This window comes from Musca autumnalis, unplaced genomic scaffold, assembly GCF_047663935.1.
Source record: "Musca autumnalis isolate F117 unplaced genomic scaffold, ASM4766393v1 scaffold_3, whole genome shotgun sequence".
Classification (NCBI taxonomy): domain Eukaryota; kingdom Metazoa; phylum Arthropoda; class Insecta; order Diptera; family Muscidae; genus Musca; species Musca autumnalis.
This window is the reverse complement of record NW_027411866.1, coordinates 33,754,183-33,781,790: the sequence shown is the minus strand read 5'-3', so window position 1 is coordinate 33,781,790 and position 27,608 is coordinate 33,754,183. Positions and strand designations below refer to the sequence as shown.

The 27,608-nt window shown below is 37.6% G+C and overlaps 4 protein-coding genes across 5 annotated transcripts in view; 1 reads left to right on the top strand and 3 right to left on the bottom strand.

Moving 5' to 3' along the window:
* The window catches only part of Flo2 (flotillin-2), a 580,663-nt gene that overhangs the window by 330,995 nt on the left and 222,060 nt on the right, over positions 1-27,608 (top strand). The window lies entirely within an intron of this gene.
* On the bottom strand, positions 2,627-4,676 carry LOC141399804 (glucose dehydrogenase [FAD, quinone]-like). Its single transcript, XM_073979110.1, has 2 exons — positions 4,406-4,676; positions 2,627-4,339 (listed from the first exon to the last, which is right to left on the bottom strand). Exons 1-2 carry the CDS (start codon positions 4,646-4,648, stop codon positions 2,657-2,659), a joined length of 1,926 nt encoding a protein of 641 aa, XP_073835211.1. The 5' UTR covers positions 4,649-4,676; the 3' UTR covers positions 2,627-2,656.
* Positions 16,475-18,773, bottom strand: LOC141399803 (glucose dehydrogenase [FAD, quinone]-like). The gene is made up of 2 exons (XM_073979109.1): positions 18,358-18,773; positions 16,475-18,295 (listed from the first exon to the last, which is right to left on the bottom strand). The coding sequence occupies exons 1-2, from the start codon at positions 18,673-18,675 to the stop codon at positions 16,679-16,681; spliced, it is 1,935 nt and encodes a 644-aa protein (XP_073835210.1). The 5' UTR covers positions 18,676-18,773; the 3' UTR covers positions 16,475-16,678.
* On the bottom strand, positions 24,057-26,018 carry LOC141398130 (glucose dehydrogenase [FAD, quinone]-like). Its single transcript, XM_073975361.1, has 2 exons — positions 25,683-26,018; positions 24,057-25,625 (listed from the first exon to the last, which is right to left on the bottom strand). The coding sequence occupies exons 1-2, from the start codon at positions 26,016-26,018 to the stop codon at positions 24,057-24,059; spliced, it is 1,905 nt and encodes a 634-aa protein (XP_073831462.1).

Here is a 27,608-nt window from a genome sequence, read left to right as displayed (position 1 = left end):
GCCGTAAACACAACTATCGACATCAGTTGTGAAATAAAAAGAAGAATTGTACTGCCTAACAGATGCTACTTTGGCTTAAATAAGCAGTTTAAAGACAAAGCCACACTCGTCAAACAAAAATAACGCTTTACAAAACACTGATACTGCCCGTGCTGATGTATGGTTCCGAAGCCTGGGTACTTGCGCAAGTAGTTAAGGCAGTGCTTGGTGTGTTTGAGAGAAAAATTCTTCGAAAGATCTACGGACCAATCTGCGTTGACGGTGAACATCGCATGAACCACGGGCTGTATCTGCTATACAACGACATCAATATAGTTAAACGTATTGAGATGCAACGATTGCGTTGGCTAGGCCATATCATAAGAATGAGCGATGATGGACCCGCTAAAAAGGCGTATAAATATGAGCCGCTTGGCGATGCACGCAGAATTGGCAGGCCAAAGAATTGATGGCGCAAACAAGTGGATGAAGAGATGGCAAAGCGCGGACTTCCAGAAAGAGAAGCAATAGACAGAGAGAAATGGAGATCTTTTCTTAGTTCGGCCTATAGAACAAATGTTCTGTAATGGGCCAGCTAAGTAAGTAAGTAAGTTGACCTCAAGAGGTCTTCTGTTGTATATAGAAACCTCAAGCGTGTTTCTGTTGTCTATAGAATACCTCAGACCTCAGAAGCACTTATATTGACTATAGGAGACCACAAAAGGTCTTTTGTTGTCTATAGAAACCTTCAGAAGAACTTATCTTGTCTACATGAGGCTTCAAGAGGTCTTCTGTTGTCAATAGAAACCTCAAGCGTGTTTCTGTTGTCTATAAAATACCTCAGAAAGACTTACGTTGTCTATAGGAGACCACAAGAGGTCTTCTGAAGAATTTAGGTTGTCTATATAATGCTTCAAGAGATCTTCTTTCGTCTATAGAAGGCACCAGTAGGTCTTCTGTTGTTTATAGAAGACCACAAGAGGTCTTCTGTTGTCTATAGAATACCTCAGAAGGACTTACGTTGTCTATAAGAGACCACAAGAGGTCTTCTGTTGTCTATAGAAAACCTCAGAAGAACTTAGGTTGTCTATATGAGGTTGCAATAGATCTTCTTTCGTCTATAGAAGAACCCAATAGGTCTTCTGTTGTTTATTGAAGACCTCAAGAGGTCTATTGCTGTTTACAGAAGATGTCAGAAGGACTTATGTTGTCTATAGAAGACCTCAAGAGGTCTTGTCATCTGTTGAAGACCTTAGGAGGATTTTCGTTGTCTATAGAAGAGCTCAAGAGGTCTTCTGTTGTCTATAGAATACCTCAAGAGGTCTATTGTTGCTTATAGAGGACTTCAGGAGGACTATTGTTGTGTATAGAAAACCACAAGAGGTCTTCTGTTGTCTATAGAAAACCAGAAGAACTTAGGTTGTCTATATGAGGCTTCAAGAGGTTTTCTTTCGTCTATAGAAGACCCTAAGAGGTCTTCTGTTGTTTATAGAAGACCTCAAGAGCTCTATTGTGGTTTATAGAAGACCTCAAAAGGTCTATTGATGTTTATAGAAGACGTCAGAAGGACTTATGAAGAAGACCTCAAGAGATCTTTTGTTGTCTATAGAAGACCCCAAGAGGTCATTTGTTGTCTATAGAAGACCTCAAGTAGTCTATTGTTATTTATAGAAGATCTCAGGAGCATTTTTGTTGTCTATAGAGGACCACAAGAGGTCTACTGTTGTCTATAGAAAACCTCAGAAGGACTTATGTTGTCTATATAAGCCTTCAAGAGGTCATATTTCGATTATAGAAGACCTCAAGAGATTTTTTGTTGTCTATAGAAGACCCCAAGAGGTCTTCTGTTGTTTATAAAAAAAAAACTTCAAGAGGTCTTTTGTTGTTTATAGAAGACGCCAGAAGAACTTATGTTGTCTAAAGAAGACCTAAAGAGATCGTTTGTTGTCTATAGAAATCCTTAAAAGGACTTCGGTTGTCTATATGAGGCTTCAAGAGGCATTCTTTCGTCTATGGAAGACCCCAAGAGGTCTTCTGTTGTTTATGGAAGACCTCAAGAGGTCTTCTGTCATCTATAGAAGATCTTAGAAGGAATTATGTTGTCTGTATGAGGCTTCAAGTGGGGTTCTTTCGTCTACAAAAAGTCCCCAACTGGTCTTCTGTTGTCTATAGAGGACACCAAGAGGTTTTCTGCTATTTATAGAAGACTTCAAAAGGTCTCCTGTTGTCTACAAAAGACCAAACGGTTGTCTATAGATAACCTCGAAAGGTCTTATGTTTTCTATAAACGATCCCAAGAGGTATTCTCTTGTCTATATAAGATCCCAAGAGTCTTTTGTTGTCTTTAGATAACCTCAAGAGATCTTCTGTTTCGTACAGAAGGCGATCTTCTTTTGTGTATAGAAGACCCCAAGTGGTCTTTTGTTGACTATAGAAGACCTCTCACAGGAATGTCTTTTATAAGGAGTCTTAATGGTCCTCTATAAGAAGACCTATTGGGCTTCTATATGTACACCTAGAAATATAGAAAACTAATACGCCAAAGACCGTATTCTATTAAAAGATGTTTGTTGTTTACAACTTTGTGGTAGACCTCTGATCACAAGCCGTTCTGAAATTTGTTTATATCCCGCATAGAAAAAACTTATTTTATTTTCATAATTTTTTTATTTAGAGCTTAGCTGTTATCACCATTCTCCACGTGATGTTGAATATCATAATCATCCTCCTCCTCGTCCTCCTTCTCTTCTTCCTCCTCCCCTAGTTCTTCATTAACTCTGCTATCATTTCCACTTTGCAACCAATCTTCCTTTATTAAATCCGAAGCTTTCTCCGCCAGCATTATTGTGGGACCATTTGTGTTTACCCCAGGTATTGTGGGCATTATTGAGGCATCTACCACACGTAAGTTGTGGACACCCTTAACACGCAAACGTGGATCTACCACAGCGGAACCATCATCTACTGGACCCATTTTTGCTGTACCCACAGGATGATAACATGTAGTCGACATGTAAGTGCTATAACAACGCCAATATTTTTCACTTTTAAATTCATGTTGATCGCATTCCTTTATGGGCAGGTGGACCAATTCACCTTGCCGCTCACGAAACACAGAGGTATTAACAAATTTCTCCAAATACGCCATGGCTTTTAACATAACGTCCATATCTTCGGGGTCGGCAAAATAATTTGCATCTATTTTTGGGGGATCTTTATGCGAACGAGAATTTAGGGTAATAGTACCACGCGACTTGGGATGCGACACCAAGGTAAGGAATAATAAGAGGGAATTTTCACCCACCACTTGAAGTAAATATTTTTTGTATTCTTCTAGCATATCCGTGGAATCCAAAAAGTTTTTAAAAATTCTATCATCGCCCTGGCTAAAGGCACGGTGTATTATTTGTACATCCGGATAGTTTTTGTATGGCTTATCGAGGACATCTATAAATCCCACCAGGCTCATGCTATCTATGCTGGCCAAACTACCATTTCTATATAGCAAATATTGATATACCATATCCAAGGTTTCCAAGGGTTGCATTCGGCTGCCATTAAACTTGGCAAAGACCACATTAAAGACGTGATCTTGTAAATTCCGACCCACCGGCAAATCCTGTAAAACTGGTATGTGCAAAGGTGTCAATACCTCACGGGGACCAATACCCGAAAGCATAAGCAGCTTGGGGGTATCAATGCTGCCAGCCGATAATATAACTTCCCTTCGTACACGCACTGTGAGCGGCCTTCTTCTTTGTTTTATGGAAAATGTTAGTGATTTAAGGCGTTGGCCCTTGTTATCAAAGTTAAGTTTGGTCACATGGGCATTTTTAATAACCTGCAAATTTGAACATTTCGAAGCCGGTGTCAAATAACCTTTGGCAGTTGTGGTACGCTTACCATGCTCCACTGTACCCTGGACACTGGAATATCCCACATAATTGTCCTTGCCAAAATGTTCAAATACCGGTTGGCCCAGTTCCTCAGCTGCTTTATAAACCACGCGAAATGCCTCGTTGTTGATATGTTGGAAATCACGAATGCCAATATAACCTCTGGAACAAGGACAGGATTTATTTTGTCGTGGAGAAGGAGGAGGTGTAGTGGATTTTTCAAAATAGGGCCATAGATCATCATAACCCCAGCCAGGATTACCCATTTCCAGCCATATATCATAATCACGACGGTTGCCCCTTAGGTACATCAAGGCATTTATGGCTCCAGAACCTCCCAACGTTTTACCACGCGGCCAATAACATTGATTGTTCTTAAAGGCCTTGCAGGATCGTGCATTTGCTTGGGTATAATAATCATAAACATATTGGTTGTGACGTATGGCAATGGACAAGGCAGGTACCTTGCAAAAAAGAAGAACATTTAAAATATGCATTTTTGTCTTTTTTTTTGCTTCTCTGCAACCTACCTCCGATTCCTGTGGTGGATTATCACCAGCCTCTAAAACCAATACCTTCCATTGGCGATTTTCACTTAGTCTGCTTGCCACCACTGATCCAGCTGAACCAGCACCCACAACCACAAAATCATAGGTGTCCAAACCTTTTCTCAACGCCTCATCGGCATAATCTGCTGGATAGTTTTCTGGTCGTGCTATATCACATTGAGCTGTCAAAAGATATTCCGTTAGCAGCGACACCATGGTATTCATAACACCCACACTTTGTGAGGCACACTGTGACTGTTGCTGCAAAGCTAAGGCCGTCGTCATCATATTCGATAGCTAATGAAAGTATAGAAGTTTGCAAATGCCCGCTTCTCAATTTGCTTGTGGCCTTTTATGGGTTTTGAGCTTAGCTTTGGTAATTGGGTTATCACATAATTAGTTTATAATTAAAATAATTAACAATGTTTTGTACAAAGCTAAGGCAAAATAATAGGCTGCGGTAAATCACACAAAAAGTAGATGTGAAATACAATTTGCATAGATAACCATTGATCTACTTGAGGCATTAAAAAATCCATTACTTCTAAATGATAACAATTCCTTCTCTTCCTTTTTTGCGTATTTGGCTTTTCTTGCGACCACATTCATTAGAAGATCTCGACCATTCTTCGTATTGTGAGATGTATTCTACCTTCAGCCTTCAAACATCTTGACTGCGTCTTTCTTCTCAGTTTGGCATGGGTTCATAGCAACTTTCTTTGCATCCGCTCGTTGTCCAATTCTTTCTTCACTACACGGACTTCCATTTTGGCGTCTGTATCTCTAATGTGTAGGTCTCTATTCAGCTCACGAAACACAGATGTATTGACAAATTTCTCCAAATACGCCATGGCTTTTAACATAACGTCCATATCTTCGTGGTCGGCAAAATAATTTGCATCTATTTGAGGGGGATCTTTAGGTGAACGGGAATTTAGCGTAATAGTACCTCGCGATTTGGGATGCGACACCAAGGTAATGAATAACAAGAGTAAATATTTTTTGTATTCTTCTCTTTCGTCTGCGTCTTTCTTCTCAGTTTGGCATGGGGTCCTAGCCAATTCCTTTGCATCCGCTCGTTGTTCAGTTATTTATTCTTCAGTCCACGGACTTCCATTTTGGCGTCTGTATCTCTAATGTGTAGGTCTCTATTCAGCTCACACTGAGCGCTCACTTTAACTTCAAGTCTTGCTTTAGCCTCTTTAGCTTTCTTCCAGTCAATTTCAATAACCTTGTTTCTGACTCTCAATTTCGCTTTTATACGCTTCGATATTTTGCTCTCAAAGTGAAGGTCTTTTATTTCTCGGGTCCTTTCACATTCTATTTTCTCCCATGATAGGGGTATAATGTAACATTCAATTGTTTACCAAATGAAGGGGAATTGATACAAAGGATAATGGTCTAATCCTTTGTATCAATTCCTCTTCTTTCGGTAGACAATTGAAGTATTTTCTAGTTTACCATTCCATTTATTGCTGTTAGCTTCAATGCTGCTGCCCGCTGACTATCAACGTATTCATTGTACACCTCAGTCTGGGTTTCCACTTCATCTTAAATACCTGCCGCGGTCCCATTTTGATGAATATTCCTTCCCTTAAGGACAATACCCACACTTGGATATTAAGAATTCACCAATGTTTCCTCATACTGGTGTCGGCCCCCGATCATATTTGAAGGACCAATGATAAACTTGGACCTTTGTTTCGAGAAGCCTTATGCTGCACTGATTTATTAAAAGTGGCAAGTAAGAACGGCGCACAGTGTTGCCGCTTCCATACAAAAGTGGACAAAAATAGAAGGAGTTGACCTAGGTTGATGAATTTTTGCACAAGTACTTTTAAGGGCATAGGGATGAAAAATTTCAACTTTGGTCCATATCGGTTCAGATTTGGATATAGCCCCCATATATATCTTTCTCCGATTTTGCTATAACTCGGTAAATTTTGATCGAATAGCCTTCAAATTTAATATGTAATATTTTCCTAGGCCCCTGAGTAGCTCTACCGATTTTCACAAAAATCGGTTCAGATTTGGATATAGCCCCCGTATATATCTTTCCCCGATTTTGCTATAACTCGGTAAATTTTGATCGAATAGCCAAATCTGAACCGATTTTTATGAAAATCGGTGAACCTATTCAGGGACCTTAGAAAATATCACATATCAAATTCTCTATTCGATTAAAATTGACGGAGTTATAGCAAAATCGGGGAAATATATGTATGGGGGCTATATCCAAATCTGAACCGATTTCTTTGAAAATCGGTAGAGCTACTCTGGGGCCTAAGAAAATATTACATATTAAATTTGAAGGCTATTCGATCAAAATTGACCGAGTTATAGCAAAATCGGGGAAAGATATATATGGGGGCTATATCCAAATCTGAACCGATTTTTGTGAAAATCGGTAGAGCTACTCAGGGGCCTAAGAAAATATTACATGTTAAATTTAAAGGCTATTCATCAAAAATTGAGCGAATTATAGCAAAAGCGGGGAAAGATATATATAGGGGCTATATCCAAATCTGAACCGATTTTTGCTAAAATCAGTGAAACTACTCAGGAGCCTAAAAAAATAACATTTGAAGGCTATTCGATCAAAATTGAACGACTTGTAGCAAAATTGGGAAATGATATATATGGGTGCTATATAAAATCTGAACCGATATATCTCAGAAGGTTGCAAGGATGGGCAGAATGTTTTTACACATTTTGATTTGGAAGATATGTCCAATTAACGGAAAACAGGAGCCAAGGTGGCAATAGGTGGCAATCAAAAGATCTGCTCTACTAAATATTAAGAATTTTGAATTTTTTTATCAAATTTAAATTTTGATTTCTTGATAACGGTACATTGCCCATGTGCAGTTAATGTCAACTTTTTGTATTAAAACGTTATATTTATAGCCCACTCATCAAATCCCCATCCAAAACTTTTAGTATTATCAACAAATTTTTCAAAAAATTTTATTATAAATGTCGCCTTATTTTCATATGATTATCGCCTTAGATTACCTGGGAAATATTTTTCATATTTAAAGAGCTATAACTTCATTATAGATGCACATATCGACAAAATTCTTTCAGATACCTTGTATCGGATGTGTTTACTGTAAGAAAAAAACATAAACATATGTAAAAGTTAACATCACATTTTTTGATTTTTGTCCACGCGGCAACACTGTGCGGCGTTAAGTTCGGCGACACCGAACTTGTTATACCCTCCACCACGAGTTGAATTGAAGTAAAATGGAACAATTAGTTTCCTTTCGTTTATGAAGAACACTAAATACCTAATTTCAGCAAGTACGATAGAACAATGTGGCTGAGCTTCAAAATACCGAAATTCGGGAGGTATCGTTTCATGAGGGCTATATCAAAACGCACGCCTTAACTAATTTTAAATGGAAGGTGCTTACACCTGGGAAGTTTTTGCAGATTCTGAAACTACAATGATCATAGATGAGAAATATCAAGAAACGAAAAAAATCGCCGGAGGGATTTTCAAATAAATCGCGATTTAAGTTTACATTTTTAGGAGTTCTTTAGGTTTTCACGATTTTGCGAAACCGCGAGTCATATGTAAATGGGTCTAAAGAAAATGTTGTAGCTGTGAAAATTCTCCACAAGATTGACCTTTATGATATTTTCGTAGGTTTTACCGTTTTGAGATATAGAAGTTCAAATTGAGACGATGCACTGATTGTATCACCTCCTTATAAAACAATGTCATTACTGCAATTTCCCGAATTAAACTTATACATATATCTTAAAAATGGTACAACCTAGGAAAAAATAAATCATCCATTCTTGTAGAGAATTTTCACGGCTTCAATATTTTCTTTATTCCCATTTTGATATGACTTGCGGTTTCCAAGCAAAATCTTGAAGACTTAAGATAAAAACCTAAAAATTTGAACTGAACCTCTATATCTCAAAATTGGTAAAACCTACGAAAAAACCTAAAGGCCAGTCTTGTAGAGAATTTTCACAGCTACAAGATTTTCTTTAGACTCATTTGGATACGACTTGCGGTTTCCAAGCAAAATCATGAAAACCTAAAAAAACCTAAAATTGTGAATTTTGATCGCGATTTATTTAAAAATCCCTCCGTCGATTTTTTTTGTCCCAAAAATGTGGACTTAAATCGCGATTTATTTGAAAATCCCTCCGGCGATTTTCTGTTTCTTGATATTTCTCATCTATGATCATTGTAGTTTCAGAATCTGCAAAAACTTCCCAGGTGTAAGCACTTTCCATTAGATTTGGTTAAGGCACACCGTGAACGTCGATCTACACCTAAAAATTTCTGGCGGAAAGTTTTTAGACCCAAAGAAAACTAAATACCAAATTTCCGATATTTCAGTAAAACCTTCAAAGTACCGAAAATCATGATGTACATAGAACCCGCGGACCTATACTGATAATTCTCTTCTGGAATATTTTATAACCCCATGGAAGACTAAATAACAAATTTCAGGATAATGAGTGTAAAACCTTCAAAATACCGAAAATCGGGTGGTACCGTTCAATGGGGGCTATATAAAGGCGTGGACCTATACCAACAAATTTTATATGGAACTTTTAAAACCCCAAATAAAGTCCAAATACCAAATTTCAGCCATTTCGATCGAATATTGAGGTCACAACCTTCAAAATACCGGAAATGGCGAGGTACCGTTCTATGGGGGCTATATGAAGGCGTGGACCTATACCGAAAAATTTCATATTGAAAGTTTTATACCCAAAATGAAGACCAAATTTCAGCCATTTCGATCGAATAATGAGGCACAACCTTCAAAATACCGGAAATAGAGAGGTACCCTTCTATGGGGGCTATATGAAGGCGTTGCCCATTACCGACAAATTTTATATGAAACGTTTAATACTCCAAATCAATACCAACTTTCACCTATTTCGGTGGATTATTGTGGCCACAATCTTTAAAATACCGAAAATCAAGAGATACCATTCTATGGGGGCTCTATGTAGTCGTGGATCTATACCGAAAAATTTCTGGCAGAAAGTTGTATACCCCCAACGAAGACAAAGTACCAAATTTCAGCCATTTCGGTGTGATAATGGGGCTAAAACCTTCCAAATACCGAAAATCGGGTGGTACCGTTCTATGGGGGCTATATCAAAACGTGGACCGATATAGCCCATTTGCAATTCCAAACTTCCAAGGAGTAACAGAAACCTCTGTGCCAAATTACAAAGCCCTATCTTAAAAAGTGCGAGCTGTATCTTGATTTCAAAAGACGGAAGGGCAGACGGACATGATTATAACGACTAAGAATTTTACCCTGATCAAGACTATATATACCTTATAGGGTCTCCGATAAATATTTCGATGTGTAACAAACGGAATGACAAATTAATTTATACCCTCCATTTTATGGTGGAGGGTACACGCAGAAAAATATATGTAAGACATATGTTTGGATCCAAACAAATATTTGTTTGGGACTGATTGCAAACAAATATATGTTTGGATCCAAACATAATTTGTTTGTGTCCAAACAAATATATGTTTGCAACATTTTGTAACATATCTCAATTTTATATGTTTGGGCACCAACATATTTTTTAAGTTAGAACATATTTTTTATGGGTGGAGAATATTTTTGTCAAAGAGAGTAACAACAGGGCTCTCGCAGCTTTGGAATGCTGGTTTAAAAAAAAAGAGCTGTGTGCATAGTGTAATAGGAGACGCAGACATTTTGTGATGTGTATGCGAAAAACACGGGTGTTTCGTGCTTTGTTGTTGTTAACCAACGTAGCAAGCGAAGAGGAAAAGAAAAAAATTGTATTAATTATGTTGGTCTTTTTTCATATAATTTGTTTGCACCCAAACATTTATTTCTTTGAAGGACCCAAACATATGTTATGTTTGGGACTGCTTGCAAACAAATATAAGTTTGCTGCAAAATATGTTTGGGACATATGTTATGTTATGTGTGTATAAAAATTGTTAACATAGTTCAACGTTTTGGTATGGCCCTATAAAACGGTGGCATCGATTTCAGTTTTTTTAGTTGTTATCTACATTTGCGGGCTAAATTGGATGTCTTTGGACATTAATGGGGTTTTCAGTGGTTAAAAACTTTTCTATTAAAAATTTGGAACATTCGCCCATGTTGTGGTATAGCCCCAAATAACGGTACCGCACGATTTACCTGACCGAATCAGTTAAAAATAGGTATTTGGGGTTCCCAGTGCTCAAAACAAAAATCTCCACATAAAATTTTGAAAATTAAATACTTCATAAAAGTCCGAATATTTCATGGTGGATGGTACAAACATTAGGGTTATGACTTTTTGAAATTTTTTCTCAAAAATGATTTCCTGTTGTGAGAATGAATGAATTTTTGCCTATTAATGCCTAAAATAAAATTAATTCCACTTTATTATAAAAAAAGGTTCCGCACAAACCACTTTGAAAAAAAAAATTGTTTCAAAAAATTATTTCCTGTTGCACGAATGGATGGTCTTTTAACTATTAATGACTAAAATAACTTTAGTTTCACTTAAATTTTAAAAAACGTCCCTCACAAACCTCTCTTAATTTTTATGCTATATGAAAAAAAGTTATATATATTATAAAACAAGTAAGCATCGGACGGGGCCGACCATGTGATACCCTACATCACTACCTCTAGGAATTAGCTATATGCAACCGCCTTGCACGCTGAATGTCCGAGTTCAATTCCCAGGTCTGGTCACATAAAATTTTCAAAGGTGACAAAATACCCCTTAGTAATATTGGCGATATTTCCTTAGTATGTCAGCCATGACAAACGTCTCTACTAGTGGCAACTTAGGACAGGCCGGTCGGACTCGGCGATAAAAACTAGGTTTTATATCAATCCATTGGTATAAGAGAAGCCTCCCTTGTCCCTACTGGGATGTTTGTGGAACAATTATATAAATTATACATTTCTACAAAAATATTCGAAAATTGGAAAATTCACATTGATTACCTCCTCCTGCTACATCTTGAAATTGTCTTTGAATGTCAGGTTCCTTTTCGGAGTACACCTAAAATAAATATATATAAAAAAATCAGATAGATCAGATACGAGTCCTCAAACTGCACTTTTCCCAAATTTTGTGTGACTGGATGAAATAATACGATGTGCAAAGTTTGGACCAATAAGAAAATCTCCTTGAGAGTTATCTTGCGGGATTTGCCATTTTATATAGGTTTCTTGTTTGTTTTTTAGGGTTTCTTGGAGCTTTTCGGCCATAATCTTAGGAAGTATAGACTTGTCATTGCAATTGCACCATCATAAAGGGGCCGCAAGAATGATCTGCCGAAAAAATTCAAAACGATTCGAGAGGACTCTTAAATTTCACTTTTCCGAATTTTGTGTGGGAGGCACCCGAATGTGTGGACCGACACGGTCTTACCCGATCCATATCTGGAAGGAATAATAATAATATATGGATCTTAAACTAAGTTTGGGCAAAACATTACGAAGTATAAAATTTGGTTTGAATAGGTAGATCTGTTCGAAAGTTATCGTTCGCATCAGCCAGCTAGACAGTAAGAGAGACATATGAATGGACAACGAATTTCGTCCAAATATACTTGGGTCCAAAACCATTATTGCGATGAGACATATCTTTGGTCGTATCTTGTACGTATCCCTTTTATCCTAAATTCTAGAATAGAATAGGTGGCGAGGCGACCCCATGCTGCAATATTTGTATAAAAAATCCAATTGGACAACTGAACTGAAAATTTCTCTGTCATGATAGAGACAATCCCATGTAGCATTATATATTAGGCAGTAGGCCCGTTATCTAGCAGACACATTATTAAAAATTGTGTTAGGGGAAAGGTCAGTAGTTATTTTTTTCACATGTAGACTACGTTGCGGTATATGACCTCTAGGAATTAAAATATGGAATTAAAATAACATTTTGATATTTTTTTTATACAAAAGTAATGGTCTATGTCACCCGCTAAATAATATCAGATCATCATCAAAAACTTTAGGCATCTTCTTCGACATAAACTCTTAGCTCGTGCAAAATTTCGTGACTATTGAGCTATAATTGCTACTTCTAGCCTGTTTATGATTACACTACAAACAAACACTGGATATTTTAGGCTGTTATCTGATCACATACATCAACATAAACTCACGAGGAAGGAATGTGTCTTTCATGAACAAAGATATAAGCTGTATATTAAAAATGTTCACACAAAAGTTGTGGTCAATTACACGCTCTAAATATTATTTGATCGCCATCTCAAATTGTAAGCTTCTTCTTTGTCATATACTCTTACCTTTATTTAAAATTTCAAGGCGATCGGGCTATTATTGCGACCTACAGAGCCGCTACAAAATTGAATAAATAATATGTTTTTGGTCAATTTCACCCCCTAAATATTTCAGGATCATCTCCAATAAAAATGGGGATCTATTCTGGTCTGAACCCGACCTCCATACAAAATTTCGTGACGATCAGTCCATAATTGCGGCCTGGAGTTTGATTACAATTTATAATGGACAGACGGACGGACGACACACATCTCAAAATCGCTTTATCTTGTCGAGATATGAAGATTAGGGTTATGACTTTTTTACAACCTCGTATCCCTGTATCATAGCGTGATGAGTTTTGCCATAAGATTACATAAAATCGTTGTTGGCGTTTTTTATGGACTAAAGCTGAAATAAACACAAAGATTACATAAAATCTTAATTATAAGGTGATTCGGTGAAAAAACCTCACGCACAAAATGATTTTAAATTTTAATTTATCAAAATTATTGACAATTTTTTGAAGTCACTGAAAACAGATATATGTATAATTGAAAATAAACTTTAGAGCCACCTAAGATAATTAAAATGATATAAAATTTATTTCTCACAATTTTTCTTCAATTCTGAGAATCGTAAAAATGTCGTAAACGCTTTTATTCAAAAATATAATTTTTTAACAAAAAACAAAAAATTTAAAATTTGTTCAAAGTGACTTTTTTCGCGACTTTTTTAATACTTGAATGAAATAAACGTTATTATAGTTATTAGTAGGCTTATATTTATTCATACGTGCAACAAAAAATAATTTTATGAAAAAAATTTTTTTTTTCATTTCATATATTTTTTCAAAAAATTATTTTTTAAAATCGATTTGTGCGTGAACTTTTTTTATATTTCAATGGAATAAACGATAGCATAGTGATTAATAGGCAAAAGTTCATTCATCCCTGCTACAGGAAATCATTTTTGAGAAAAAATGTCGAAAAGTCATAACCCTAATGAAGATTGGTATACGAATATTTCGACGAATATTTCGCTGTGTTACATGAATTTTTCCCAAAACAAACTTTCCACATAGTGGTGTAGGGTATACTGATATACCCAGCAAAATAAATTGGAAGTAGTGCAATGTAGACTAGTTCTTTCACGGCATGTTTTTATGCAGTTCAAACGGAGTCGTGAAAAAGGCACTCCATTCCTCACATTTTAACCGCATTTGGATGCAATCCAAAGAATCACATCCATTTGTCACATTTTAACAACATCCGGATGCAGTGCAAACGGAGTCGTGAACAAGTAGGAAAAGCGTTAAGTTCGGTCGGGCCGAACTTTTTATACCCTCCACCACAATTTTCAGCCATTTCGGTGGATTAAAGTGGCCACAACCTTCAAAATACCGAATATCGGAAGGTACTGTCCTATGGGGGCTATATGATGGCGTGGATCTATACCTACGAATTTCTGGGGGAAAGTTTTATACCCCAAACGAAAACTAAACACCAAATTTTAGCCATCTCGGTGTGATAATGAGGCCAAAACCTTCAAAATACCGAAAATCGTCCTATGGGTGCTATATCAAAACGTGGACCTATATAAACATTTTATGGTAAAATGTTTCTTAGCCTCTGAAAATTCAAAATACAAAGTTACAACCGATTCTGTTGTCAAATGGGACTAATACATTCAAAATATATTAAAATGACGCTTACTTTATATGGGGCGTTATATGGGGGTAATACCAAATCGTGGACCTATACAAACCAACTTTGGTAGGAATGTTTTTTGGCCTCTGGAGACACAAAATACCAAATTACAACCAATTCTGTAAAATGGGACAAATACCTTCAAAATTCCTTAAAACGACGACGCGTCACGCGTCGTTTTGTATGGGGGCTATACGAGAGCGTGGATCTACATAGCCCGCTTTCAATACTAAAATTCCTACGTAAATATAACATATTTTCCCAAAAATTCATCCACTACGTCAATCCGTTCGGACGCTAGAGTGATTTCCACAGACGGACAGACAGACAGTAGGACGGACATGGCTATATCGATGTAGAATTGCACGCTGATCAAGAATATATATATAGTTTGTGGGGTCTACAATGATTATTTCGAGTAGTTACAAACGTAGTGACAAACTTAATATACCCCCATTTTATGGTGGAGGGTATAAAAGGCACTCCGTTCACTACATTTTATTAGCAGTTGTTAGAGATCCCTACATGTACATAAATCAGTTTGTACATCTCTACAGGTAGCGGAATACATTTCCAAAAAGAGATAATCGTGTTAACATTTCCAAACATTTGTTAATACAAACTAAATAATAGCTCTGTTCCAGAACTAAAAAGTTTTTAAAATGTTTACCACTTTTACACATTTTGCGTTCCCGTACACAAAATTTATATGAAAATCGTTTACGACTTTTACAACTTTTACGACTTTTACCACTTTATAAAGTACGGGAACAGGCCAAATATTTAATTTGTGAACATTTTGCCGGTAACTCACGAGAAGAAAATTTCCCAATGGAGTGCTGTTGGAGTACATGTCGAAATCTTAACTGGTGATGGGAAGACAATATCAAACCCATTTAGCAGATGAAGCAAAAGCACTTAAGCTTGGATTAAATGAAGAGCGGAGGAAACACACATGTTTGCGATTGAATTCAATAGAGAATTTTCATAATTTGTGTTAATAAAGTTATTAATATTTTTGTTTTACACAAATAATAAATGTATTTTATTTTGTTATTCAAACCACGTGCTCTGGACTGCCTCCTATTCTACCCCAAAGGGTCAGTTAAAATGCAATGCCAAAGGGTCAGTTCAAATGCAGTGCCAAAGGTTCAGTTAAAATGCAATGCCAAAGGGTCAGTTAAAATGCGGTGCAATGGAGTGCCTCTTTCCGGGGTCACTCCCTTGTAAAAATCATGAGTGAAAATGCATAATTTGATGCACTTCCAAATCACTTGTACATTTTATTTAACTGCCTCTTTGGAGGCAAACTTTTCGCGGGGTATATATGGTATAATACGATGATAAAATTAGTGAGAAAAAAAAAACGGTTGTCATTTTAGTTATGTCGTGTTGCTCTATACCTTGATTTCAGTTAAAATAAAAACTTTATAAACTTTTTGTGCGGAAACTTTTTTATCGAATCACTTTATAATTAAGATTTTATGTAATCTTAGGTAAAAACTTATCAAAATATCATACAGGGATATGAAGTTGTAAAAAAGTCATAACCCTAATAAACATTTAGCCCGGCGGAACTTAATGTTTTTTATTTGTTTTACTATAATTTTGTTGGAATATTTTTTTACGAATTATCGTAAATTGACAATTTAAGGAAAAAAGACATAAAAAATTTGGATAACATTTTGCAAGTTTTGACGTTTTCCGTTATGCGTGAATTGTCAGTAGATTTTTATTCAAATAACTCTACGAGTGGAATACGTTTACTCATTCTTACAATATGACATGGTAAGAACAATCTTTATACTTACACCTATTGATTGCGTCGTTTCTCTACAGTCGTGTGCTGCACCATTTACAGCATATTTCGCTATCTTGCGGTGAATGAACTTTGAACAAGGAAATGGTATGGCATTTTCTTTTCCTTGTTACCTTTCCTTTAAGATAAAGAGAATCGTTTTCTGTCTGGATGTTGTTGCTCAAAATAAAGTATCGCTGTGGTCAGTGCTATCTACACACACTTGTCACAATTTTAAAGCCTGCCGTTTAACATTTTATGAGGTCATTCCGATTCAATCATGCATTACATTTTATTTACTTATTACATTGCACAAAATACGCTTAATCACTTAAATAAACATAAATAATTAACAAGTGATTCTTATCAGCATGACAGGGCAAAGCATTATCTTACAACAAGAATACAACAATAAAAAAAACTTTTTACCAATATAGAATATGGAAATAAGTATACATATAACACTTAATATAATTTACAATTCACTTTTGTAAACCTTTCCCTGCTTACTATCATCATCATTATCATCAGTCTTTCGTCCATCCTCCTGCCACTGTCTCTTGATGAGATCTGCTGCCTTTTCTGCAATCATTATGGTGGGGGCATTTGTATTACCACTGGAAATAAAGGGCATAACAGAGGCATCCACCACACGGAGATTACTGACACCTTTCACCTTCAACTGAGGGTCAACACAAGTGCTGGGATCCGCGGTAGAACCCATTTTCACTGTACCCACCGGATGATAACAAGTTGAGGAGAAATAAGAGGCATAACAACGCCAATATTCTTTTGATTTAAATTCGAATTTATCACATTCCTCTATGGGTATGTGCAGAATTTCCGCTTGTTTTTCTCTAAAGACGACTGTTTGTTCCAATTTGTTAAGATAATCAAGGCCACGCAATTGTACTTCCATATCTTCAGGATCATCATAATAGCCAGAATCAATTCGTGGTGCTTGGTCATGGGAACTTGAGGTTAACTTTACACTTCCCCTAGATTCGGGATGGGACACCAACACAAACACTGCCACCAAATCATAATTTTCAATTTCATTCATAATAACCTGCTTGAATTCATCCTTCATTGAGAAGCCATTTAGCAGTAATTCCATGCCCAAGGAATTTCCTCGTCTAAATGACAAATGATGCATTTCAACATCGGGATAAAGTGGAGATTTGCTGGTATCGGTTTGTAAAAATGCCACCAAGGGTGTACTGCCAATGGAACTTAAAGGTCCTTTTTGATGTATAATATATTGATAAATATCATCAAGGACCTGTTTGGGATTTGGTGCTGGTGCAGGAATCCGCAGAAATGCAACAGTCAAGACATGATCTTGAAGATTTTCGCCCACCGGCAAATTGTGTATCTGGGGTATGTTAAAAGGTTGCAACACTTCTCTAGGACCCACACCAGATAACATTAAAAGTTTCGGCGAGTCGATGGCACCTGCTGAGAGCACAACTTCTTTGGCCACCTTGACTTCCATGGCATGCTCGTCTTGTATTCTAAATTCAACGGAGTCCACACGATTTCCGGCGCCATTAAAATTGATTTTGTTAACAAATGCATTCTTGATAATCTTCAAATTTGGCCGATTCTTATAGACCTTGGCCAAATAACCCTTGCCAGTACTGCCACGACGTCCCTCCGACACCGTGCCTTTTATATATGAATAGCCCACATAACTGCCATCCACAAAATCCTCCACTTTTGGCAAGCCCAATTCTTTGCCAGCATTAACCAATAACTCTACCACATGTGGATCAAAATCTCCAAATTCATTGAGGCTCACAAAGCCTTTGGGGTCATTGGGACTTCCCTGGGGAGTTGTTGATTTCACGAAATAAGGCCACACATCATCATAACACCAACCCTCACTACCAGCTGCACACCACTTGTCATATTCAGCACGATTACCTCTCACATAAAGCATGGCATTAATAGCTCCACTTCCTCCCAGCAATTTACCTCTGGGCCAGTGGCAGCGTTCATTTTTAAAGGCCTTGCAGGAACGACCATTTGCCTCTGGGTAATAGGCAAAACTTAAATTCGAAAGTTGCACACCAAAGAACATTGAAGGGATCTGCAAATCAAAAGAAAAATAGCAATAACTCCTGGCTTCTCCTAACCTCTCATTTAGCATACCTCCGATTCTGGTGGTGGATCACCACCTGCCTCTAAAACCAAAACCTTAAAATGCGGATTTTCACTTAAACGGCTAGCCACCACAGAACCCGCCGAACCAGCACCAATTACCACAAAATCATATTCCTCCAAACCATGCTTTAAAGCCTCCTCAGCGTAATCCTCTGGCCATGATTCACTGCTGGAAATATTACATTGGGCAGCTAATATGCCTTCCACCAAAAGTGTTACTAAAGTATTTACTGCACCCAAACTTGGATTTGAACATTGTGCCGCCGTATAGGCACCGGCGGCAGCCGTAACACCACTAGTCGACATTTAAACACTACGCAATCCAAATAACAACTAAACAGAGTTCTCAAATAATTCCCTACTTACTACGCGTTTGTGATTACATTAATTGCAGCAGCAACAGTGCCGCTGACTACTAAAGCGATAACTTACACGACCCTGTGTCAACACTGGCAACACTCCAAATAAAATTTCAGTTATTTTGAATTACTTCGGTTATATAGGTGAGCCAATATCGCTGGCTTTGTGGAGATGTAATTTTCAGGTAGAATTTTTGTTACCGAAATTAAATTCGTGAAATCTGATTATGTTTTTTTTATTCATTGCTCTTAATTGCACTTAATTGAAAATCACAAAAAAAGCATTCAAACCTGTTTCAAAATATTTATCTAGAACAAAAAAAAAAAATAAGTGCAATATAGAAGTAGGAAGACATATCTAGAGGTACCAAACTCAAAGTTCAGTTCAACGGCCTTTCGTGTTGAAATGCCTGAGAATCGAAATAGACTTGGGAAAAAATAGACTAGAAAAAATTCTTTTTCCAGAGAAAAAATCCTGAGTCCTGTGGTCTGTGATATTGTCCTAGCGACAAAATCCTCAGTCCTGTGGTCTGCGATATTTTTTCCTGGAGTAATTTTTTCAAGAGAAAAAAACCTCTGTCCTGTGGTATGCGATATTTTTTCCAGAGAAAAAATTCTCTGTCCTGTGATCTGCGATATTTTTTCTGGAGAAAAAATGTCCTCAGTCCTGTGGTCTGCGATATTTTTTCTAGAGAAAAAAATCCTCAGTCCTGTGGTCTGCGATATTTTTTATAGAGAAAAAATCCTCAGTCCTGTTGTCTGCGATATTTTCTCTGGAGAAAAAATCCTTTGCCTTGTGGTCTGCGATATTTTTTCTAGGTCCTGTGATGGGCGATATTTTTTCTAGAGAAAAAAAATCTCAGTCGGGTGGTCTGCGATATTTTTTCTAGAGAAAAATCCTCAGTCCTGTGATCCGCGATATTTTTTGTAGAGAAAAAATCCTCATTTCGGTGGTTTGCGATATTTTTTTCTGGAGAAAAAAATCCTCTTTCCTGTGGTCTGGGTAATTTGTTCAAGAGAAAAAATTCTCAATCCAGTATCCTGTGGTCGGCGATATTTTTTCAAGAGAAGAAACCTCAGTCCTATGGTCTGCGAAATTTTTTTGGAGACAAAAATCCTTATTCCTGTTATCTGCGATATTTTTTTTTCAGAGAAAAAATCCTCAGTCCTGTGGTCTGCGATATTTTTTCTGGAGAAAAAATCCTCCGATATTTTTTCTAGAGAACAAATCTTTAGTCCTGTGGTCTGCAATATTTTATCTAGAGAAGAAATCCTCAGTCCTTTGGTCTGCGATATTTTTTCTAGAGAAAAAATCCTCTGTTCTGTGGTCTGCGATATTTTTTCTAGAGAAAAAATCCTCTGTCCTGTGATCTGCGATATTTTTTCTAGATCTGCGATCCTTATTCCTGTTATCTGCGATATTTTTTTTCAGAGAAAAAATCCTCAGTCCTGTGGTCTGCGATATTTTTTCTGGAGAAAAAATCCTCCGATATTTTTTCTAGAGAACAAATCTTTAGTCCTGTGGTCTGCAATATTTTATCTAGAGAAGAAATCCTCAGTCCTTTGGTCTGCGATATTTTATCTAGAGAAATAATCCTCAGTCCTGTGGTCTGCGATATTTTTTCTAGAGAAAAAAATCCTCAGTCGTGTGGTCTGCGATATTTTTCTAGAGAAAAAATGCTCAGTCCTGTGGTATGCGATATTTTTCCAGAGAAAAAATCATCTGTCCTGTGATCTGCGATATTTCTTCTAGAGAAAAAATGGCCTCAGTTCTGTGGTCTGCGATATTTTTTCTAGAGAAAAAATCCTCAGTCCTGTGGTCAGCGATATTTTTTCTAGAGAACAAATCCTCTGTCCTGTGATCTGCGATATTTTTTTAGCGAAAAAATCCTCAGTCCTGTGTTCTGCGATATTTTTTCTAGAGAAAAAATCCTCAGTCCTGTGGTCTGCGATATTTTTTCTGGAGAAAAAATCCTCAGTCCTGTGCTCTGCGAAAAGTTGTCAGTCCTGTGGTCTGCGATATTGTCCTAGCGACAAAATCCTCAGTTCTGTGGTCTGCGATATTTTTTCTGGAGCAATTTTTTCAAGAGAAAAAAATCCTCCGTCCTGTGGTCTGCGATATTTTTTTTAGAGAAAAAATCCTCATTCCTGTGGTCTGTGATATTTTTTCTAGAGCAAAATATCCTCTGTCCTGTGGTATGCGATATTTTTAAGAGAAACAAATCCTCAGTCCTGTGGTTTGCGATATTTTTTCTAGATAAAAAAATCCTCAGTCCTGTGGTCTTCGATATTTTTTCTAGAGAAAAAATCCTCTGTCTTTTGGTCGGCGATATTTTATCTAGAGAAAAAATCCTTAGTCCTATGGTCTGCGATATTTTATATAGAGAAATAATACTCAGTCCTGTGGTCTGCGATATTTTATCTAGAGAAAAAATCCTCAGTGCTGTTGTCTGCGATATTTTTTCTAGAGAAAAATCCTTAGTCCTGTGGTCTGCGATATTTTTTCCAGAGAAAAAAAATCATCAGGCCTGTGCTCTGCGATATTTTTCCTCAGTCCTGTGGTCTGCGATATTTTTTCTAGAGGAAAAAATCCTCAGTCCTGTGGTCTGCGATATTTTTTCTGGAAAAAAATCCTCAGTGCTTTGGTCTGGGATTTTTTTTCCAGAGAAAAAATTCTCAAGAGGAAAAATCCTCAGTCCTGTGGTCTGCGATATTTTTTCTGGAGAAAAAATCCTCAGTGCTTTGGTCTGCGATTTTTTTTCCAGAGAAAAAATTTTCGAGAGAAAAAATCCTCAGTCCTGCGGTCTGCGATATTTTTTCTAGAGAAAAAATCCTCTGTCTTGTGGTCTGCGATATTTCTTCTAGAGAAAAAATTCTCTGTCCTGTGATATGCGATATTTTTTAAAAGAAAAAAATCGTCAGTCCTGTGTCTGCGATATTTTTTCTAGAGAAAAAATCCTCAGTCCTGTGGTCTGCGATATTTTTTCTAGAGAAAAAAATCTTCAGTCCTGTGGTCTGCGATATTTTTTCTAGAGAAAAAATCCTCGGTGCTGTGATCTGCGATATTTTTTCTAGAGAAAAAAGTCCTCAGTCCTGTGGTCTGCGATATTTTTTCTAGAGAAAAAATCCTCAGTCCTTAGTGCGATATTTTTTCTAGCAAAAACATCCTCAGTCCTGTGGTCTGCGATATTTTTTGCTGGAGGAAAATCCTCAGTCCTGTGGTCTGCGATATTTTTTCTAGAGAAAAATCCTCAGTTTTCTGGTTTGCGATATATTTTCTAGGGAAAAAGTCCTCAGTCCTGTGGTCTGCGATATTTTTTCTATAGAAAAAATCCTCAGTCCTGTGGTCTGCTATATTTTTTTAGAGAAAAAATCCTCAGTCCTGTGGTCTGCGATATTTTTTCTAGAGAAAAAATCCTCGGTCCTGTTGTATGCGATATTTTATCCAGAGAAAAAATCCTCTGTCCTGTGATCTGCGATATTTTTCCTAGCGAAAAAAAGTCCTCAGTCCTGTGGTCTGCGATATATTTTCTAGAGAAAAAATCCTCAGTCCTGTGGTCTGCGATATTTTTTCAAGAGAAAAAATCCTCAGTCCTGTGGTCTGCGATATTTTTTCTAGAGAAAAAATCCTCCGTCCTGTGGTCTGCGATATTTTTCTAGAGAAAAAACCCTCATTCCTGTGTTCTGCGACATTTTTTCTAGAGAAAAAAATCCTCAGTCCTGTGGTCGGCGATATTTTTTCTAGAGAAAAAATCCTCAGTCCTGTGGTCTGCGATATTTGTTCTAGAGAAAAATCCTCAGTCCTGTGGTCTGCGATATTTGTTCTAGAGAAAAATCCTCAGTCCTGTGGTCTGCGATATTTTTTCTAGAGAAAAAATCCTCAGTCCCGTGGTCTGCAATATTTTTTATGGAGAAAAAATCCACTGTCTTGTGGTCTGCGATATATTTTCTAGAGAAAAAAATTCTCAGTCGGGTGGTCTGCAATATTTTTTTTTGGGGAGAAAAAAATCCTCGGTCCTGTGGTCCGGGATATTTTTTTTTAGAGAAAAAATCCTCAGTCCTGTGGTCTGCGATATTTTTTCCAGAGAAAAAATCCTCAGCCCTGTGATCTGCCATATTTTTACAAGAGAAAAAATCCTCAGTCCTGTGGTCTGCGATATTTTTTCTAGAGAAAAAAATCCTCATTCCTGTGGTCTGCGATATTTTTTCTAGAGAAAAAGTTCTCAGTCCGGTGGTTTGCGATATTTGTTCTGGAGCCAAAAATCCTCATCCTAATTTTTTCTGGGGAAAGTCTCCTAAGAAGGAATCTTTTGAATTTATAGATGATTTATTAACTTCATATTTGTGTTTTATAAAATTCATAATGAACTCATCACTTTCTCTGGGTGTATTGCCATTGACAAACCCTTGTTTTTTATCTCTGAACAAAAACAATATATATAAACAATTCACAACCCATCACTCCGCTGTTAGCATTTTTAACACTTTATTACCTGATTAAGTTGTAAAATTTATCAGTTAGTTTGTCTTACTGTCGGTTTGTAAATTCACATAATTTAAATTGTAACTAAGACAAATACGGATGTTATCTGATACATAAAACTATTCGAAAGCAAACAGATAAACTGCTCAGGTTCAATAGCATGTACAAACACTGTCTTAGGAAATGAGAAAACAGATAAAAATATGGCTAAGCCTATAAGATAAGTATTTTTATTGAATTTAGTTTCACGTGCCAGTGAGTTGTGACATCCCTGTGGTCATAAACTTCACAATATAGGTCATGATAATGTAAAAATTAGTTTGATTTTTTAATAAACGTTTTTATCGATAATGTACCGAAGTCTTCCTTATATTTCACATTTCTTCAATTCTCTATATAAACCAGTGAATTCACTTCGTTGGAAGTCACTGGAATCTAGTTAACCGTTAATAATATCATATATATCCTATGTTCTTTATTTAAAAATATTTTTAATACCTTTAGTCTATTTTCGAAACCATACAATTCTTAAGATTTAATAGAGTCGCAAAGTATAATCTTCCACAATTTCGGGAAATGCGCAATAACTTACCAACCAAAAATTGTTTCATTGTGGCGTAACTTCCGTACGGCTATAGTAATGCTCTCAATTCCTACAGAGATGCTATTGCACCCGGTACCTTAAAGAAATGTCCTTTCTGCTTCCACAGTCTTCACACTGCTTCACATATCAGAACTCTGTTGAAACCTTTGTCCCTGATCAACCTGCAGCAGAGTTAACCAATTAAAACATTTTATTTGCAAATTCAAAAAAATTATTTATTTAAAAAATTAAAATGTTTTTCCTAAAAATATCTTACACCCCTCCTCTCCCATTTGGCTTTTACCATATCCGCAGCCTTCTCGGCTATCATAATAGTGGGGGCATTGGTATTTCCTGTGGTAACGTAAGGCATTATGGAGGCATCCACAACTCGTAAATTTTCAACACCTTTCACCAACAACTCAGGATCCACGCAAGCACTTCCATCTTCTAACGAACCCATTTTCACAGACCCCGCTTGATGATAACAGCTGCTTGAGAAATACTTAACATAGCAATACCAATACTCAGGAGATTTAAAACGATACCTGTCACATTCTTGAATGGGCACTTGCATGATTTCCATTTGATTTCTTCTATAGGCCTGGGTGTTTTCCAATTCCAGCATATAATTGATACCTGCCATTAAAATTTCCAAATCCTCAGGTTCCTTTAAATAACCCGATTCTATAATTGGTGGATCTTGATAGGAAGATGTGCGCAATTTCAAATTACCCCTAGATTTGGGGTGAGATTGTACCACAAATTTCGCCAAAATGGTATAGGATTCCAATTCCCTTAAAAGGTGGGCTTGAAGTTCCTTTTTCACTGTTAAACCATTTAGCAGTGTCAACATACCGTTCCTGTTACCTCTTCTCAGTAGAATGTGATGTATTTCTAGATCAGGATAGGGTGATGGTGATAGGGGATGTGCTTTTATAAAGCCGGTCATGAGAGCGGTGCCAATACTACTCAATGGACCGTTGTTGCTGGTTAAATATTGAAAGGTTGCTGCAGTAGCATCTAGGGGATTGGGTGGCGGTGCTGGTATGCGGAAAAACAGCAACGCCAATACATGATCTTGTAGATTTTTACCAACAGGCAAATCATGTAGGACCGGTATGTTCAAGGGCCTTAAAACTTCTAAGGGTCCCACACCGGAAAGCTGCAACAGTTTGGGTGAATCTATTGCCCCTGCAGAGAGTATTACTTCACGACCCACATTCACACTTAGTTGAAGTTTATTTTTCAACACAAATTCCACGGAATTTACCTTTCGCCCCTGGGAATCAAAGTTTATTTTGGTGACCTGGGCATTTTTTATGATCCTGAGGTTGGGTCGCTTTGCCACCTTGGCCAAATAACTTTTACCCGTACTTGAACGTTTACCATTTTCCACATTGCCTCGAACATAGGCATAACCCACATAGCTACCGTCAACAAAATCATCGACCAGAGGTTGCTTAAGCTCCTGGGCTCCTTGCAGAACCACTGAAATTATGTCCTCTGTAAAACGTCCAAAATGATTGAGGGTAACGTAACCCCGGGGATGGGTGGCATTGCCTTGAGGTGTAACAGCTTTTTGGAAATATGGCCAGACATCATCATAACACCAACCATGGCTGCCTTCCTTACACCAAAGATCATAATCCTGGCGGGTGCCCCTGACAAACAACATGCCATTCATGGCCCCAGTGCCGCCGATGGTCTTGCCTCGTGGCCAATGACAGCGGTCATTTTCAAAGGCCAGGCAGGTGCAACCACCATCCGGTTCTGTGAAATAACGATAGGCATGTTGTGTATGCTGCATGGCATAGAATACATCGGGAATCTGAGAAGAAAAGCAAGAAACTGTACCTTCATCTTGGATCCTTTAAATTTTACTCACCTCTGATTCTGGTGGTGGATCTCCTCCTGCCTCCAATACCAACACATTCCATTGTGGATTTTCACTCAGGCGGCTGGCCATTACCGATCCCGCCGTACCAGCACCAATGACCACAAAATCATAAGGCTCCTTAAGGCCATTCTTTAAAACTTGTTCAGCATAATCCTCAGGCCATAAGGCCTTATTCGATATATTACATTGGGCGGAAAGTACACTTTCCACCAATAAAGAAACCAAGGCATTTACTGTTCCCACGCTTGGTATTGGACACTGGGCGGAACAACCAACGCCAGCAGATGATGCTGCAGCCGAGGCTGTTATATCTGTTAACCACATTTTTAAGACTAAAAGATTTAAAAGAGCTGCAATGGAGTTAAATTAAATTATTCGACTTTTGTTGACAGGGTTTTTGTTTTTGTATTTTCAATTGTTTTGGAATTGAAACAAAACCAGATTTTTTGTGCATCCAAGTTAATATCAAAATAATTTTTGTATTCAATTTTAAACAATAACAACACACCACATAGCCTTGTTTTATATGTAGTGCCATTAAACAGTCGTTCGTACTTGTGTGCGATTGCAGCTGAACTCTGGCCATAGCTTACAACAGAGAAGCGTTTGTCATTGACATAAATAATTGTATTCAGGGTTATTGAGAGCCTTTTCCATGTACCTTAAATAAATATTTATTTTTAAATGTTCTGGGACCACAGACCAACCTATGAGGCGGATAGCTCCAAAACGGCCTAACCCTCACTTGCAAAAAACAAACTGGCTATACTGATGTAACCGAAACCTTTTGAAATAAATACTAAAAAACCCCTATTGTATTGTTTTAGCAGGTAGTGTTATACAATATAATAGGGAGTTTGTCGAATGTGACCCCTACAATCTTGGGGTAGTTGGTGGTCGGAATTCTGCTACTATAGACCATGACATTCAACTCAGTGCTCACTTCTGCGGTCCATGTGAACAATAGAGTGGCCGTAGACTTAGTGGCGGATATTTGCATAGGCCTCACGTGAAAAAATGTGGTAAGATAGGAGTGTCGCCTTTCACAAATGACAGCAGGGTAGGTACCTGACGCCAAGATCCAACAATCATCCGCATACGTTACGAGATCTCGTTACGATCTCAATGTCATCTCAGAGGAAGAGGTTTAAAAATTCCGTAGATATCACCTCATTTTGGGGAACGCTCTGCTCACTCTACGGGGCTTTGCATATTCCTCGCGTGAAAAAGGTAGGATAGGAGTTTCACCTTTCACAAATGACATCAGGGTAGGTACCTGACGCCAAGATCCAACAATCATTCGCATACGTTACGAGATCTCGTTACGATCTCAATGCCGTCTGAGAGGCAGAGGTTAAACAATTCCGTAGATATCACGCCATCTTGAGGAACTCTGTGCTTCACTCTACGGGGCTTGGATTTCGAGTTCCTAAATTTCCATACGACTAGCGTCCACACATATAATTGATTACCCAACGTTACAATCCTGGACGGAGAGTATTCTGCTCAAAGTCGTAAAACAGCGTGGAGTGCTTGACAGTATCGATGGCTTCTGATAAGTCGAGCGCAACCATCACAGTTCAATTGCACGGCTTGCTCTGGTTGAGTCCTCTACTAATATCTGGGGAGATGCCTGTTTCTGTTTTTGTCGCTGGGGAGGACTAAGGTCGCAAGGGTCTTTGCTAAGGGCTTCAAAAGCGAGACCGATTTCGATAGACCCCTTGATGACATCCTTGCCTGGCTTCAGTAGCGGGACCACCTTGCCAATTTCCCAGACAGATTGAGAACTTTAGTGAGATACTCGTCTCATCCAACTGTCCCATCTCATCCAATTGTTTCAGCGTTACCGTTCCATCAGGACCCCACGCTTTGGATGATTTAGCGTTCCTGATGGCATTCGCAACATTATCCATT

What these genes read in the sequence shown, in the direction of transcription:
- LOC141399803 (XM_073979109.1), bottom strand. Translation starts at nt 18,675, where the DNA reads ATGTCGACTAGTGGTGTTACGGCTGCCGCCGGTGCCTATACGGCGGCA. An exon ending in ATCCACCACCAGAATCGGAG is followed by an intron (nt 18,296 to 18,357) that starts GTATGCTAAATG and finishes TTTGATTTGCAG; the next exon opens with ATCCCTTCAATGTTCTTTGG.
- LOC141398130 (XM_073975361.1), bottom strand. Translation starts at nt 26,018, where the DNA reads ATGTGGTTAACAGATATAACAGCCTCGGCTGCAGCATCATCTGCTGGC. An exon ending in ATCCACCACCAGAATCAGAG is followed by an intron (nt 25,626 to 25,682) that starts GTGAGTAAAATT and finishes TTTTCTTCTCAG; the next exon opens with ATTCCCGATGTATTCTATGC.
- LOC141399804 (XM_073979110.1), bottom strand. Translation starts at nt 4,648, where the DNA reads ATGAATACCATGGTGTCGCTGCTAACGGAATATCTTTTGACAGCTCAA. An exon ending in ATCCACCACAGGAATCGGAG is followed by an intron (nt 4,340 to 4,405) that starts GTAGGTTGCAGA and finishes CTTTTTTGCAAG; the next exon opens with GTACCTGCCTTGTCCATTGC.